Here is a 16,674-nt window from a genome sequence, read left to right on the forward strand (position 1 = left end):
TCTGCTCCCCTTTTGAACTGTGCCTATTCTCCATGACTCAGGAAATTTCCATCTCTTTATGAAACATCCTTGACTTCCAAGGTCTGTAACAGTCTTGCCTCCAAGTGAAAGTAAAAACTAACAACTAGAATTGTACAAGTCAACATAATGTTCTCCAGAGGTTTCATGTGTGTTAATTTTATTTTCTAGAGTAGAGTGCAAACTTCAGGGGCTGGGTTTAGCTTATCCTTCTTTTGCATCCATATGTATAGGGGATCTCAGTGACCAGCAGAGAAAGGAGTAAATGCTCTAAGACTTTCAGTTGGAAGTGAGGATCTTACCCGATAATCAACCAAGTAACCACATATTTGTGATATATGCACCACACAGCAAAAACAGTAAAGTGTTAGGGAAGAATCAGAAAGGACAAGAAAAATATTTTGCTCTCAAAACCTTATGACCTTTTTTTTTAATGTGAAGAAGCACTTTAAAATTAGAAAACAGTGGAGCAGAGTACGTAATTAAATGTAGACAATAAACTGTAGGAAGAAGACTGAGAATTAGTCTTACCACTTATTATCATTATGAATGAAGAAGTCAGAGAAGTTTTCATAAAGAAACAGAGCCTGAGACATGGACCTACAGAATAAAGATTCTGAAAAGGTGGTGCATAGGAGGAGGCAGCTTAAAAATTCACAAAGCCAAAAAAAAAATCAAGACAAGATTGGAGGGGAAACATTAGGAATTACTGAACAATATTTTAGTTGGGTAAAATTCTGTGGATCTTACTGCTAGCAGAAGAGCATAGATTAACTTAAAAGGAAAGAAAAAAAACAATGCTGGGTTTTGAGCAGGAAACTGATCTGGGGAAAGCAGAATGAAAACAATTCAGCTGTGTAAACAAAATATATTGCAGAAAAGGCAGGTAGCCTGATTTCATATAAAGAGTGAAAAAATTGGAATCAGGAGACTTGGTTTTATCCTGGTTTGACTTGGGTACCTATATTAACTAACTGCCTAATGTGCTTCTTGTGTCCCCATTTTTCAAATGAGATAACCCAGGTTAACTTATTTTTCAGTTAATGCATTTTAAAATCCATTGATATTAATTCTAAAATCATAACACATCATCCATTATGTCTGTTCTTCCAGACATCCAGCTATGAGGCAACAGGGAAGATTAGCTGACTATAAAAAACTTCAAAAGAACAAGCAAATAGGACTTACTGGCTGAATGGATTCAGAAATTGTGAAAATTGAAAGAATCAAAGATTATTTTCTGATATCACACTGGATAGTTGGGATAAATGTGACACCACTTGGGAAGAGAGATAAATTGAGGGGAAAGCTCACCGTGCTACTCTGTCCTCTTTATTTTTATTATTATTTTTTTTTTTAATTTTTTTTTTTTCAACGTTTATTTATTTTTGGGACAGAGAGAGACAGAGCATGAACGGGGGAGGAGCAGAGAGAGAGGGAGACACAGAATCGGAAACAGGCTCCAGGCTCTGAGCCATCAGCCCAGAGCCTGATGCGGGGCTCGAACTCACGGACCGCAAGATCGTGACCTGGCTGAAGTCGGGCGCTTAACCGACTGCGCCACCCAGGCACCCCTTATTTTTATTTTTGAGAGAGAGAGAGAGAGAGAGAGAGAGCAAGAGAGAATGACCACCGGAGCATGAGTGGGGGAGGAGCAGAGAGAGAGGGAGAGGGAGACACAGAATTGGAAGCAGGCTCCAGGCTCTTGAGCTTTCAGCACAGAGCCTGATGTGGGGCTCGAACTCATGAACCGTGAGATCATGATCTGAGCTGAAGTTGGATGCTTAACTGACTGAGCCACCCAGGCGCCCCTGCTCTCTCTTCTTCTTAGATACAAAGAAGACTCAAGTTCTCTCTCCCTGTTGTTCCATATGCAACCTCAGAGTTTAGGTAAGTATCACATATGCTGTGGTTACCAGCAAAGAATCAGGAAGGACCTTGACTTCTGGTACTTTATAAATCTGGCTGAATCACTTTTATTGATGTGTTTCTATTCACCTTGTACTTTCTGTATTGAGTACCTCATATCGACTATTTACCATATCCGTATGCATGGAGAGATGCTCTGCAAATTCAGTAAAACTCACTTGATGCTAGGGAGAAGGGCAGCAGCTGGAGGAGGAGGAGAAAGCCGGGGAGGAACATCATATTCTTCACTTCCCAAGTGACCATTGGAAAAGACCTGAAAGGAAATCCAAGGGTTCTTTTAGAATTTAACTTCTAGAGGACCTTAAAACAGTAGAAGCTCTTAGAAAACCTATAATTTTGAAAAGAATATGTAATTTCTGTTTATTTAAACAAGCGCAATATCATATAATTTACTTAGGAGTCAGTTGCACCATAGTGATTATTCACCACCACCACCCAAAGGAACACCAAGTTATATGTAAAAAGTATAATACAACACGATTCTTAAACACATTGAAAAGGAATGCGTACTATAATTTCTATAAAACAGATACACACAGCTTGATACACAGATGGTGAAATTCCCCAAATAACCATCAGTTTTTATTGAAAAGTTACCATTCTCCATAGGATTCAGGGAAGAAAAAGCAGTACCAGTGCAATTCTTATTTCAATTCTCCCAAATAAAAGTGTTCTAAATTATATCTCTCTGGGGTTAACAGAACATTTTTAAACTTCTTGATAAAACCTTACAGAAATGCCTTTCATCTTTCAAGGCTGAAGCATCAACACTATTGGGAAGTAGAGCCCGCCTGCTCTTTCAGAGCACGTGCAATTTTAACCAGAATTTTCAGTGTGAACACCACCAACTAAAACGGTTACCTTGCTCATAAGGTACTGGCAGAGAACCAGTGTTTTGTTACTCAGAATCAGAACTTCTGGTTCCCAGGTTTCTCAGTTACACTACAGGGACTGAGCAACCGCGCTTGTGACTAATCCAAGAACTTGAAATAAAGCAATTAAAAAAAGAGAAAATAACTTCATATAGACATATTCACACACATACAAAAAAGATTAAACCTATTTTGAAATCTTTAAGTAATTATTAGTGTTTTATCATGGGGCACTCACCTCAACTCTTATGAATTCATATTTAAAAGGTAGGCTTAAGTTGGAGCAAAAGGCTATAATGTAACCTGAATAGCCCTAAAGCCCCATCAATGACCTACCAATTTCTTTTCCTCCCCCCCGCATTTCTAAAATGCTGCTGAAGCTTTAGAATGCAAAATTGAAAAGCCCATACCTTCTCTATCAACTTAAAACAAGAAACATGGTTTAAAGAATACATTTGAAATACATCAATATTTGCATTTCAAAGTTGCACAGTCTAAATCTTATGGCATTGAAGTTTCACTCTAAAAACTAGGACCTGTGCTAGAGTTCCAATGTCTCCTTTGCGCGGCTCTCTCATTCGATGCGCTCTTACAGTTACACTATGATAAAACAGATCCTAAACACGGTTTCATTCTGAATTCCATGTTCCCACCTGTACCCACTTCACTAGACTTAATCATTTTAGCTGCCGCTACCTGAGGGAGTGCAATAAATTACAAGTTGGGCTAAAAATAAATATTTTATGTTCTCTGGAGATTTGAAAAGCCTGTTTAAAAATAGGAGAAAACAATAATTCCTCAAATGTGCGGAAGGATAGCCATCGACTGAAGCAGTTCGCACTGAAACCCCACAGATTCAGGCCTTCTTTATTCAACTGAGGAAACAACTTTTTCCTCTGTCCCAAATCTACCGCAATTCCACTGAAATTACTACCAACTTAAATATTCTAATACTATTACTCCTCTGCCAAAAAAATAGAAAAACAAAAACAACAAAAAAACCTTTAAGACCTCTTTCCTAACAAATTAAAGATAACATAGTATAGAATTCAAGACTCCGTATTATTGGTTAGAATCTACACTGCCATAATTTCACCTATCCTGCCTATTCTCTCTCTCTCTATTCTATCCATTGAAAATGGACTTCCTTCGCTATGCATATTTTCTCTAACCTCATGCGGTTCCTTCCTGTCGTGTCTATAAAAACACCTACTAATCTTTTCATGTCTATAGCCAGTGACCTTCTTGTGTGCAGCTTTCTTTATTTGTTCTTTTACACTGCATCTCAATTTGATTTTTTTTTCTTCTTGAGGATCCCATATTGTATTTTCTGAACGCTTCTCTTACGCCTTATCTTTTAGTTAATCATACACCTGTCTCATTCTCACCACACTACACTGTGCTTTATTCATTTTGTATTTCCCATGCTGTCTTGAACATCCTAAGCACTCTTACAGCTAAAGGAGGTTGAAGAATGAGGAGACATTAAGGTAAGTTTGGGCTTATGGAAGAAGTTTAATCTGAGTTATCACACAACTTACTATAAATTCTAGGTTATCCTAGATTAATATTTTTCTATATGCCTCAAGACAGCATTTGTTACTAATCTTGGAAGTTTGAAATGTCTTATGATTCAACTGTTGTCTAAATATTAAGCTTAAGGTGTCTGGGATCCTTGAGATTCAGGGAACACATTTGTGATAATCGTAGCACAATTAAGACAAACCTTTTTATCTGTACAAAACCCCAAACACAACCCCTTTTCCCTATCCCACACATGTAAACCCACACAAAATCTACCCCAAAAATATCACTATAGTTTGTCCTTCTACACCATCAGATTGGCAATGAAGCCAGTGAACATAGAGGACTTATTTCTTGATAGACAGCCCTTGAGATTTAGAGATAAGTTTGAGGTCATTCACATAAACATGTGCCTCTCCACCAAAAGAGCAAAAGCCACAATCTCAAAAAAAGGGGAATCTTTCGATGCATTTATCTAGCAGCATCTTCAAAAGATTATTGTACACAGGGTCATTTTAGAATAATGTCACTTGAAGTAACATAACAAGTCAGAGATAGTTTTTATCACATTAGAAACAGCAGTATTCTTAACCTTTCGAGAGAAACCAATAAAGATAGCTTAACACAACGTTAGCATCTAGATCTAAGTAGATAAATCTCAAGTTTCCAATGATGTTTTAAAGCATTTTAATGCAAATATTTTCACCTCAGCTAATTAAAACAAACCAACAACAGTAAGTATGTAGCCAACAAAATACTTATTAAGGGACAGGTGTCCTATTAAGGGACAGGTTTCTAGAACACAAGAATTTCAGAGAAAGGAAACAGTACTATAGGAAAGAAATCTCTTACCAATAATACAAGATAAATAAACCTAGTAATTCTTAGCTTGCAGATTCATGTTAAAAGTAAAGGATTACTTCAGCTAATCTGATAACGAAAGGTAGGGGTGGGGGGATAGGGAGTCGATGAAAGTCACAGGGAATTCTTACACTTCATTTTAACGATGAGCTGGACAGCTCTTTCCCTAACAGCTCTGTACAAGTAGGAAATGCAGTAGAATTTATTCTTGCTGTCCTTACCATTTGCCAAGCGAAGATGCAAATCAAAAGGGCAAATGCCTCTAGTGGATGATGGGAAGTGGCACAGGGACAGAGGGCACATGATGAAGGAGAGCGAGGTGTCACTTCATGTACAGGGTGTCCATTTCATGAATTCCCTTATGGTAGGTATTCCACAGGTACACTTAATTCTAATGTAAACATTTGGTGCTTATTTGGGTTTCTTATCTTTAAAATGGGAAGATTGGGGCGCCTGGGTGGCGCAGTCGGTTAAGCGTCCGACTTCAGCCAGGTCACGATCTCGCGGTCCGTGAGTTCGAGCCCCACGTCGGGCTCTGGGCTGATGGCTCAGAGCCTGGAGCCTGTTTCCGATTCTGTGTCTCCCTCTCTCTCTGCCCCTCGCCCGTTCATGCTCTGTCTCTCTCTGTCCCCAAAATAAATAAACGTTGAAAAAAAAAAATTTAAAAAAAAAATAAATAAATAAAATGGGAAGATGATGTTTAATTTGAAGTATTACCTCTAATGAAAATAAGTCTAAAGGATAGTTGCTCCTATTTCACACAAGAATGCATTTGCTTACAATTAATTGGGGAGACTGATGTGTTATGTGAAGGTACATCAACTTCCAGATATCTAGATCCCCATGCCCTTTATTCCCATGATAAAATGTTCTAAAAACTGCATACTAGGTAATAGGTATGGAGGGTGAAGATACATTGTAACATTTACCATTCTCATTAAAAACAGGAGGAAAAGAAATCCTATTTTAAACAAGATTATATTCTACCTTTGGCTGAAGGCCAGTGCTGGAAAAATACATTAAAAACTGTTTTTCTTAAAAAAAAAAAAAAAAAAAAAAGGTGGAGGGCACCTGGGTGACTCAGTCAGTTAAGTGGGTGACTCAGTCAGTTAAGTGTCCAACTTTTGGCTCAGGTCATGATCTCGCAGTTCATGGGATCGAGCCCTGCATCAGGCTCTGTGCGGACAGCTCAGAGCCTGGAGCCTGCTTCGGATTCTGTGTCTCCCTCTCTCTCTGACCTTTCCCTGCTTGTTCTCTCTCTCTCTCTCTCTCTCTCAAAAATAAATTACATGAAAACAAATTAAAAAAAACACCAACAAAACAACTGTTTTTCTTCCTTGTATGTCACGGGTGTTCTCTTCCTCCAAGCCCTCTCCTGCCCTGCCCTCACCCACACAAACCCAGCACACATACACTCTCTTGCTTCTATCATCAGCTTCAGTACTGTACTAACTTAACAATCAAGTGCTTACCAAGTGCTCATTAGGAATTATGCTAAATAAAATGAGAGGAGAGAGAGACAGAGATGATGGTTTTGGTTTTAAATTTATAAAAAAGAAAGGACAACTATTTTGAACGAGGATGTCGAGTGTTACAACTTATACTGCTACTTCGTGTCTAGTTGTTACTTTTGGTTTTATTCCAGACCTGAGGTGTATGAAGATTTAGATATTTGGAGAGTGATTATTTTCCCAAGATACTAGGTACTATTATTCTTCCACTTCATAAAGTAAGAAAAATAAGAGAGACAAAGCAAGAAACAGACTCTTAACTAAAGAGAACAAACTGATGGTTACCAGAGGGGAGGGGGGTGGGGGGATGGGGGAAAGACATGATGGGGACTAAGGAGTGCACTTGTGGCAATGAGCACCAGCTGGTGCATGGAAGTGTTGAATCACTATATTGTACACCTGAAACTAATATTACACTGTATTAACACTATACTGGAATTTAAAATTAAAAAAAATAAATATTTCTTATGTTCTAAACAAATCTATTCATTACAAAAAAAGGTAAGAAAAATAAGTGGACTTGGGACAAAGGTGTAGGAAGTTGTTTGCATCCACAAAGCCAGCAAATTCTAGAGCAGGAAGTAAAACTCAGTTCTGATTCCAGAGCCTGGTTGATCTGTATTGATAAGATTTTTAGTAATGTTGAAATGCAGCTATCAGGTTTGCTTGATCCTTATCATTTTCCTTCTGCCTGAAGGGGCCGAACCGTTCCTCTGCTACAAAACATTGTTAAATTTGAAAGAGAAGAGAACACTGGGATTCTGGTCATCCTTGAACATCAGAAAGGTCTCGCACAAAGAACACACTTAGAAATGTGAAATTAAGTCAGTTTGGATGGAGGACATGCAAAGATTAACAAGGCGAGAAAAGTCCAAGGCAGGATCAAAGAAACTGAGAAGCACAAGTCCCAGGATGGACTCAGTCTTCTGTTAGATGTTAGTTAGTTGAAGCCAGCCTCTTACTCCTCTGGAGTGAAAAGAGAGGAGTGAGGCTTTTTCTACTTTATGTAAATTATGATGTACCTTGCAGTCTACTGAAGTTCCTTTGTAAAGACAATAAAAGAGAAAAAGAGGAGACATCTAGTCAGAGCATTTATTACATTAACTACATATAAATCCTTCTTTATAATCCACCTTAGAAGTTGAACTAGACTGAAGTCATAAATCTTGTAAGTTTCATTTTGGTTAAAACTTCATGTCTAGGGGCGCCTGGGTGGCTCAGTCGGTTAAGCGGCTGACTTCGGCTCAGGTCATGATCTCGGGTCTGTGAGTTCGAGCCCCGCGTCGGGCTCTGTGCTGACAGCTCAGAGCCTGAAGCCTGTTTCAGATTCTGTGTCTCCCTCTGTCTGACCCTCCCCTGTTCATGCTCTGTCTCTCCCTGTCTCAAAAATAACTAAAACGTTTAAAAAAAAAAAAAAGACAAAAACACTTCATGTCTAGTTGTTGTAACATGAAATTAGCTTACAGAGTATAAGCACTGCATTAGTAATACACACAACATATGAAATTAGACCTTAAAGAATCTTAATGAGGGTTATTTAGCCAGAACTAAACAAGATTAAAATCCAGCTTTCTGTAAGAGATATTTTGCAATTTACTCAATGTTCTCTGGGATAGTAACATGTATCAATGATCAGGACATGAAAGTTTGGATAGAAAACATTTAAAGGAATCTTCATAACTGAAGTCACTATTAATATTTCATACCTATAATTAATAAAGTAAAATTTCATACCTATAGCCTAAGAAATTATAACCTCAATTTAAAAAATGGTAACCTTCCATACAAAATTAACATCCAGTGTTCTAGGGCTTAGAAGGACAGGTTTATATTCGTGCTAAAACTGTATAACATATTATGTAAAATAACCCTGAAATAAGAGATCTTCACTGAATTGGCTAAGATAATTATAAGTATTTCCACAATCCGTTCAAGAAATAAATTGTAATATGTTGCTGAGATATAACCATTCAATTCACGTCAGAGCCTGTTCTGACACTTCTCATGACAAGCATGATCATGTATGAATGAAAAGTAATAGAGGTTGAAAGGAAAAAGAAATTATGCAAAAAACCCAAAAAACAAAAAATGAAAAAAACCAGCCGGTCCCTCCAATCCAGATTCCAGGTTGTGGAAATATACATTTGAGCTTGATAAGCATTCCATTTTCAGAGAACATTACTAAAAATGCTTTTGTAAGTACTTTTTCTTCCATTTACATGTTTAGATAACCTTCAGTGAAACTTTTAGAGATCTTCATATCTAAGATGAGAGACTGAACTCACCAAGGTGAGTCACTGGCAGAGTCATGGCAAACCCCCCCACTCTTCCCCTTTCTTCTGAATGCCACACTAGACATTGGAGTCTTCCTATCCTGGAGACCCTAGAATATCACTGAGGTTAAATATTATCATATTAACTTTCCATTATCACCCAACGATGACACACAAACACGTGTGTGCACACACATGCATACACCACACAGAAGCTGAATGTGTGTCGTACTTCATACTTTTTGTTCTTGAATATATGGTTAACTCACCAACTGCAAACCGTTATTTTGAAGGAATTGATTACTATCCTAAAATAACAAAGGTCAATAGAGAGGAATCAATTTAATATTAGTCTTCAAAAGAGGCAAAGCCTCCTTCAGCTGAGGGAAGATGGCAAGCATCTGATCTCACAGCCAAAAATATCATGGAGGGAGGCAAACACCAGAAACTATCAAGAATACCAAGAATTCTAAACTCATTGATTTCTGCTGCTGCCTCTTTGGTTCTCTGTACACTTAAATTCTTTCCTGGGTATTTAAATGATAGTGGTGATATCTTTCAAGCTAGAGCTCAATATGTGTGACAGCCTTTCAGTTTTATGGATAAAGAACCTGCTTTGTGAGAGTGACTGGAAGTGGTGCTTTTATGTAAGGGAGAAGTTCATTTTACCTGGATGCATAAGGCGTCTGTCCTTGGCAACCATTCCAATGGCTGATTTACGACATGCTATAATTATTCAACTGTTTTTCAGATTAGATAGAACCAGGACAGCTTAAAAAAAACAATAGTGCCGATTCTCCCACCAACAAGTTATTAATAGGAAAAAGTTTTGGCAGATGAAATAAGAGGAGGTGAAATAAATCTTTGGCAAAGTGTCTAGTCTCTTCACATTAAAATTAAATCATTACTCTGAACCTTCTTCCTGACTTCTTTTAAGTTCAAGTTTTAATGAGCTCCTGATTATTTATAACTTGGAGATAATTAAAGACCTTCAGGGAAGTGCCACACCAGGCAAAAATCTGCAAAAAACAAAAAACCATTGCCCCACCTTTCACACTACCTCCTATCAGAAGAGTTGGAGCAGCCTGGTTAGCTTCTGCTTTGCTTATTTCTTACCTTGGCTCCTTCTAAAGGCAAATCATGGCGTCTGTGTTTCCGCATAAGCACGGGGTCAGAGCCCACTCTACTGTGTCTTCCATTCACATTTGAACTTGCTGTGATTCCAGGCTTTGGAGAGCCATCCCCTAAGAGTCGACATCCCACCACCGACTGATTACTCCCAAACACATCCCGAGGGCACCAGGCTTCAAGAGGCATTGGCTGGTCTCTAGAAGGCACACTTTCCACGTGATGGAAGTGACGACTCAGTCTATTGTCAGGTGGGATTGGGGGAGGTCTCTCAGGTGGAGGCGGAGGAGGATCTCGTAAGGGAGGAGGAGGTGCGGGGAGTGGTTTATCTTGCTTTCTCACCATGCAAGGAGAAGACTGAAGAGATACAATAGAAGAATAAATAAGTTAGAAGTTGTACTATTGATGCACTGAAACATGATTTCTGGACTCGTCTACCATTGCCTTTGTTTTCTAAGCCATAATGGAGTTTTATTAGATTTCTGTGTTATCTTTTAATGTTTCTTTTTATCATCAATTAATGACATTTTTAAAAATTAATGAAAATCTTATGTAAATATATCTCATTAGAACTCTTTTTTTGTAGAAGATGAATACATAAACTCAAATGTTAAGGACTATAAACACTACACAGGAAAAAGTAGCAGGGCATCGAAATTATATGATGATTTTGACTGGATGACAGTAAAATAATATTTAGTCGTTTATTTATTTACACTTTTACACAATTTAGGAGACATAAAAAAACTATCAAAGTTGTTGTTGTTTTACTTTTTCAAAGAGCAACTTGATTTGTAATATCTCCGAAGGACTGAAAGTATAGGTTCTGCCATTTTTGTGTTTCCACTGCAACATAAAGCAACTAGTAAGGGGAAAACTTGCTCTGATCTTGTCTTTTATAGTTATTACCAGAATAGTGGAAAATCACAAGTAATACAGCAGCATTATTTATAAAACTTACTTGAATTTTTATGGATCCTTAAAATGGAAAAATATTGGTCTATTTCTTATATGGAAATATGAACATATATGCACTTGAATTGAATCTATGTGCTTTTTATGATTTTATTTTTATTTACATGGTTCATCTGATGAATGATTTTGTGTTTTTATGGTTAGAAAATCGTACAGAAAAAGGGAATGTGTTTACATAAGTCTATGTTCACATCATTCTGACTAAACACCATCCAAAAAAGTCTTAATCTGATCTTAAAACCCAAAAATCTTAACATGATCTTAACTGTAACTGAGATCAAATACTACTAAAATGTCGTGCTTCTGACTCATTTTAGACTCTAAAGCATATACCAAGTGGAATTAAGTTTTTAAATCTTATATTTGATAAAGCAAAATATGCTGTAATCAAATTTGGAAAAAAAATTCCACAAAACTAAAATAAACTGCGGGCTTAGATTTACACAGTTAGAATTATGTCTTTAATATTAAGGAGTAATGTAATTACTTTGCAAAAACTGTAATTCTTTGTAATTAATTCCTTCAGGTGAAGGTGAGTCACCCTGAAACACACATCTTAAAGCCCTTATGCAAATATACCCCCATCACATTTTTCTTGTCAGGACACTGTGAAAATGAGTGTCAAATATCATTCAATAAAAGCATGCAATTTATTTTAATACATATAATGATTTTCAAAATCCATTTTACAGAATAACTAGATTTACTCTCCTCTGCATTTTTACAAATCAGGGAACTATTACAGACATATGCTCTGAGTAATTGTGCAACTTTTATAGTAATAAAGCAAAAAGAGGATAGTGGGCTCACCACAAACAAAATGAGGAACATGTCAGAGTTCTTCATCAACAATTGAGAGCCCAAGAAATACAAGTAATGGAATTCAAAGGAACCTGAGCAATCAATAATTGTCACCTACATTCTGTGTGTTTCTAATAAAATCAGTTTACCTTTGGTGAACCAGTGGGGCTGCCACAGGGAGACCGAACTATGCCTTTCTGAATTAAGTCCAGGCGAGGAGGCACTGGTGGCAGGCTTAGATGTGGGATCTGGAGAGGATCTGGATGCGGCTTTCTTCTCTGTGCAAGGGGAGAGGATCCTGGTGATGTAACTGGTGAATTCTGCCTGTCAGTGCACTAGAATAGAGGACAAAGATCATGTGATATGATGTGTAAAGTGTATGCCTTTCAGTTCTTAACGAAGACCTTTGGTTTCGAGAAGGTGTCTGCCATTGAACATCTGTTAAAATAAACTCTGTTTACTCTGATTAATAGATGGCAAGTGCTCACATTGTCCCTCAAGGGCAATATTACGTAAAGAATAAATGGATAAGTTTCTCCTGCATTTTACAGAAAGGGTCTAGGAAAAAAGAAGAGCAAAAGCATAGTTTAAAACCAATCAAATGCAAACATCTCCGGCAAAAGCCCATCCACAGTTTATGAGGAAACCAGAAATACACAATGCAGTGATGCACATTGCTCTTGGTTTCTGTACTATGGAATTTTCTTAAATCTTCAATTTACAGTATATGCTAGAACTTAGAAGTCATTTTGTTCCATATAAAATATGTATCCAGAGCATACTTGCCTACAAACCAATTAAATCAGGCAGAGTTTCAAAAATAAAAATGTGTATTCAAAATAAAAACAGCCTAATTGTTTTTTCCTGTAGGACTTCACATGGAAAAGAAAGCCTCAAGTTTTTATTTGCTACAACAGGTTTCTACTTTGTCTGGTAGATAAAATGGCATCAAAAAGCCAGTAAGAAGTACTTTGATTTGTACCTATGTAACCCTTTTTGTAATTTTTCTTTTAATGTGACATAACTTGATTGCAATTTGGTATAAAAATCATACTAACTAATCAAATAGCTTTACCAAGGTAAACAATATTATCATGAAATATCAGGCAGTTTCCTTTTCAAGGCTAAGCTACTAGCTCTTTGGAGATCTAGACTTGATTTTTACACCTACTATACTTTGATAGTCATCTATTTCCTAATGCTATTATTTTTAGAGTTTTAAGCTGTTGTTAACCCATGTTTTCCTCTATCAGTCATTTTTATAGGAGCAGTCAATGTCAACAATTGACGATTTAATTCAAACTGTGGCAATAGTGAGACAGATTCAGCCATTCTGTCTTTATCTGACAGGGGATGATAGATTTTTGTTCACAACCACACTTAGGTACATTGTGTAAGGCTTTTGCTAATTAACTAAAATAGGGGTTTGTCTGGTGTTTTTCTCATGATTACACTCAGGTTATGGGGATTTTGAAGGAAGACCACGAAGGTCAACAAATATTTTAATAGCATCATATCAAGGGTCCACGCTATCAATATGATTCATCACTGTTGATGCTGACCTTGATTATCTGGCTAAGGTACTGTCTGTCAAGGTTTCTTCACTGTAAAGTTACTCCCTTTTTCTCCCCCTGTCCATACTGTACTCTCTGCAAGGAAGTCACTGTGCACAGACCACACTTAAAGGAGTGGGAAGTTACAGTCCCCATTGTAAAGACTTTTTAGATAAATTTGAGTGGCTACAAAAGCTTCTAGACCATACCTCAGATATGCCTGAATATTGTCATGACATTGCTAAACTGCTAATTCTTTGCTTCTTTCTCTCAAGGGTGCCAAGTAACTAAAATAGGTCAATAAATTTACCCATAATTTTACATGACAATTTTAAGAACCTTTCTTTCTTTTTAGTAATTTCATGATTCTTTTTTATATGTCTTACCCTATGATGAAGCAAAAAAGGAAAAAATCTTAACTGCCACTAAAATTAGAAGAGAAAAAGTAGAAACTCTGTAGCCACAATAAACTGATTCTAACGCAGCCATTGATTCTTAACAAAATAAAAATTCTATGCAAAAAGCCATGGAAGTCTCAGATGGTCAGGAATTTGAACTTTCTGGATTAAAAACAATCCAGAAATGATCATACACAGAACAGAAAGAATTCCTGATGTAAACTATGCACATCACAACATCATAGTATTTTGAGTTAGGAAATGTCACAGGACCTCTAATTCTCCACGATTCCCATTAGGATAAATTACATTCTCTGAGAATTAGCAAAACCATTACCTGATAAAAATGCTTTGTTGCTCTGGTTATTATCCTTTACAAAAAAGACTCAAGAAGCAAAACTATCAACAGTTCCTATCCCAAACTACATACACAGACACATGCACATACACATACACACACAAACACACACAGGGAGAAAGAATATTAACGCATAGCACTTTATCCATTTAGTTGTTTGCAGGGAAATTTTTCAGTGCTAGCTGCACACATAGCAGACTGCCTATGAATAAAACCTCTGCTCCTCTGAGCACTTTTCTCTCACAACTATCTTCCTGCTTCCCTCAATACCTGAAAAAGAGAATTCTGATACAGCCAACAACCCACCATCACTATTGGACCTTGACTTCTGCTTTAATTACTAAATTTAAGCAGTTACCAAATTCCTAATATGTTTAAATAAAGGGATGGATTTGATGTGTGGTGAGTGAACTGTTAGATATAGGAAGGGTATACTAAAAATCCTCAGGACAGACATTCATACCAAGTGCAGCAATAACCTTGAACCTTAGATATCTCCAGATAAGCACATTCTCAACAGCTTTGTGAATGTAAGTGGAAGCAGACCTTGCCTAAGCACAAGTCATACTGTACTCTCAAGGTGATGATATACTGTCTTCCTGAAAAACTAATCCATTCTGAAGCATTACAGTATCTGTAACTTGGCTTAGTTAGAAGAATTTTATGGAAGATGTATTTGTATATGAAGAAACAAAAAATATTGCATCTTTGTGATTATGTGGACTAAATTCACCATAACTCATTTATTTTCCTGAGTTCCCCTGAATTATATTAAAATCCCCTTGTAAGAGAAGATAATTAATAATGCCCTTTAGATAATCATGCATTACTCTTTGCTGAACCTTTTGCTATCTCTATGAATAAATCTGTAATTAAGAGATTTGCATTAAAACTAAAACTTTGCATTAACTTTTGTTGCTGGTAAAATTTCACACTAATGATGAACATTTGTAAACATTCTTGGTAGACATTTTCAGTAGATGGTTACATAAATGGCCCCTTTTAATTTATTTGAATAACCGTCATTTTTCTTTTCTTCCTATTTGATAGTCTGAGGAGAAAAGATACCTAACACAATGTTTCACACCTCAGCCCATAATTAAATTCTTAGATGAGACATTAAAAATTCATGACATCAAAAGTGATTAATGCAATGTAAAGAATAGAAAGTGGGTCCTTTTTGCCTGTCTGACAATAAAGAGAAGCACAGATTAGACTGATTTAATGTGGACCCAAAATTATTTCTCCTTTAACTACACCTCTATTTCTATATAATATTTGAATATTTAATGGTCTTTTAAAGGACTTTGATTCTACAGTATCAGAATTTCCCCTTGTATAGGTAGGAACAACAAATGCCTCTAGAGCTGAGCTGTGACAAAGGCATATGGCCAGTCATATTTAGTCTACAGATCAATATTATTTTCCAAATAGATTCTACAATCGGACATTCCCCTCAGCTCTTCCTCCTATCTTCTTCTACAGATCTAATCCCCATCCCAAGATCACTCAGGCCATATATCTTTCACTTCTGATGTGTGATAAAGGGAGTTATTGGGGAAAACAACAACATACAACAAACCTGGAGCTTATTCTCTGGCTAGGATTTAAATTCTAAATCTATGAACTATGCAAACTTAACCACCTCTTACTGATTTGCTCAGCATTCCTCATAATCACTACAATCTCCATTCTGTATAGAAATGCAGACTTAATACATGTACATAAAACCTCAAGTAGAAGAGTAGGAAAACATTTATTTAATCCTGAATAATAACAGGTAAGTATTTTGTTGCTAGGGAATTGGAATATGTGAATTTCAGATGTGGCTACCACTCAAACTAAAATTCTAAAGTCAACGGATTATTAAAAGAAATAACCACATAATTAAAAAATAACCATATAATTAAACATATAATCCAATTTCCTACACATATATTTTCCATATATAATATGTGAATTTCAGCTAGAACTTTAAAATGTCATATAGTCTTGCACAAATCACCCACTTGTTAATATTGTTACCTGTAGATTAAAAAATAAGGTTAATTTATGGGATAATTATGGGAGACTTTATGGGATAATAAAATTAAATGAAATATGAAATAAAAGCTGCTACAAAACATTGAATTTTTATTTGGATGATACAGAGGAGTATTGACTCTTTTATACAGAGGTGATAGAATGCAATCTATTACATCTTCAAAAGTCCAAAGTTTGCTCATCTTCACTACCAAGAGATAATTCTACTAGAGATATTTTTAAACCAAAGTTTCCCCATCTTTATTTCTTATTTTGTCCTAGACAGTGCTAGATAGCTCTCACTACCAGGTCTAAACAAATTCAAGTATCTAAACAAATAATTAGACTAAAGTCTTACAATACATTCAGACGTCAAAACTGTCATTTGGATTATTTATAGTTATTAAGTCTGACCATTAGCACAAAATTCTAGAATGTAATAAATTTTTAT

The 16,674-nt window shown here is 36.4% G+C and overlaps 1 protein-coding gene across 3 annotated transcripts in view; it reads right to left on the reverse strand.

The window, feature by feature from the left end:
* CBLB (Cbl proto-oncogene B) overlaps positions 1–16,674 on the reverse strand; it is a 214,549-nt gene that overhangs the window by 45,060 nt on the left and 152,815 nt on the right. For all 3 annotated transcript variants that reach the window (XM_040484406.1, XM_040484407.1, XM_040484405.1), the window contains exons 11-13: positions 12,042–12,227; positions 10,105–10,473; positions 2,106–2,200 (exon numbers count right to left, since the gene is read on the reverse strand). In XM_040484406.1, coding sequence (XP_040340340.1) covers positions 2,106–2,200; positions 10,105–10,473; positions 12,042–12,227 — 650 coding nt within the window. The remainder of the gene's footprint in view (positions 1–2,105; positions 2,201–10,104; positions 10,474–12,041; positions 12,228–16,674) is intronic.

This window comes from Herpailurus yagouaroundi, unplaced genomic scaffold (assembly GCF_014898765.1).
Source record: "Herpailurus yagouaroundi ecotype Mexico unplaced genomic scaffold, PumYag 162, whole genome shotgun sequence".
NCBI classification, from domain to species: domain Eukaryota; kingdom Metazoa; phylum Chordata; class Mammalia; order Carnivora; family Felidae; genus Herpailurus; species Herpailurus yagouaroundi.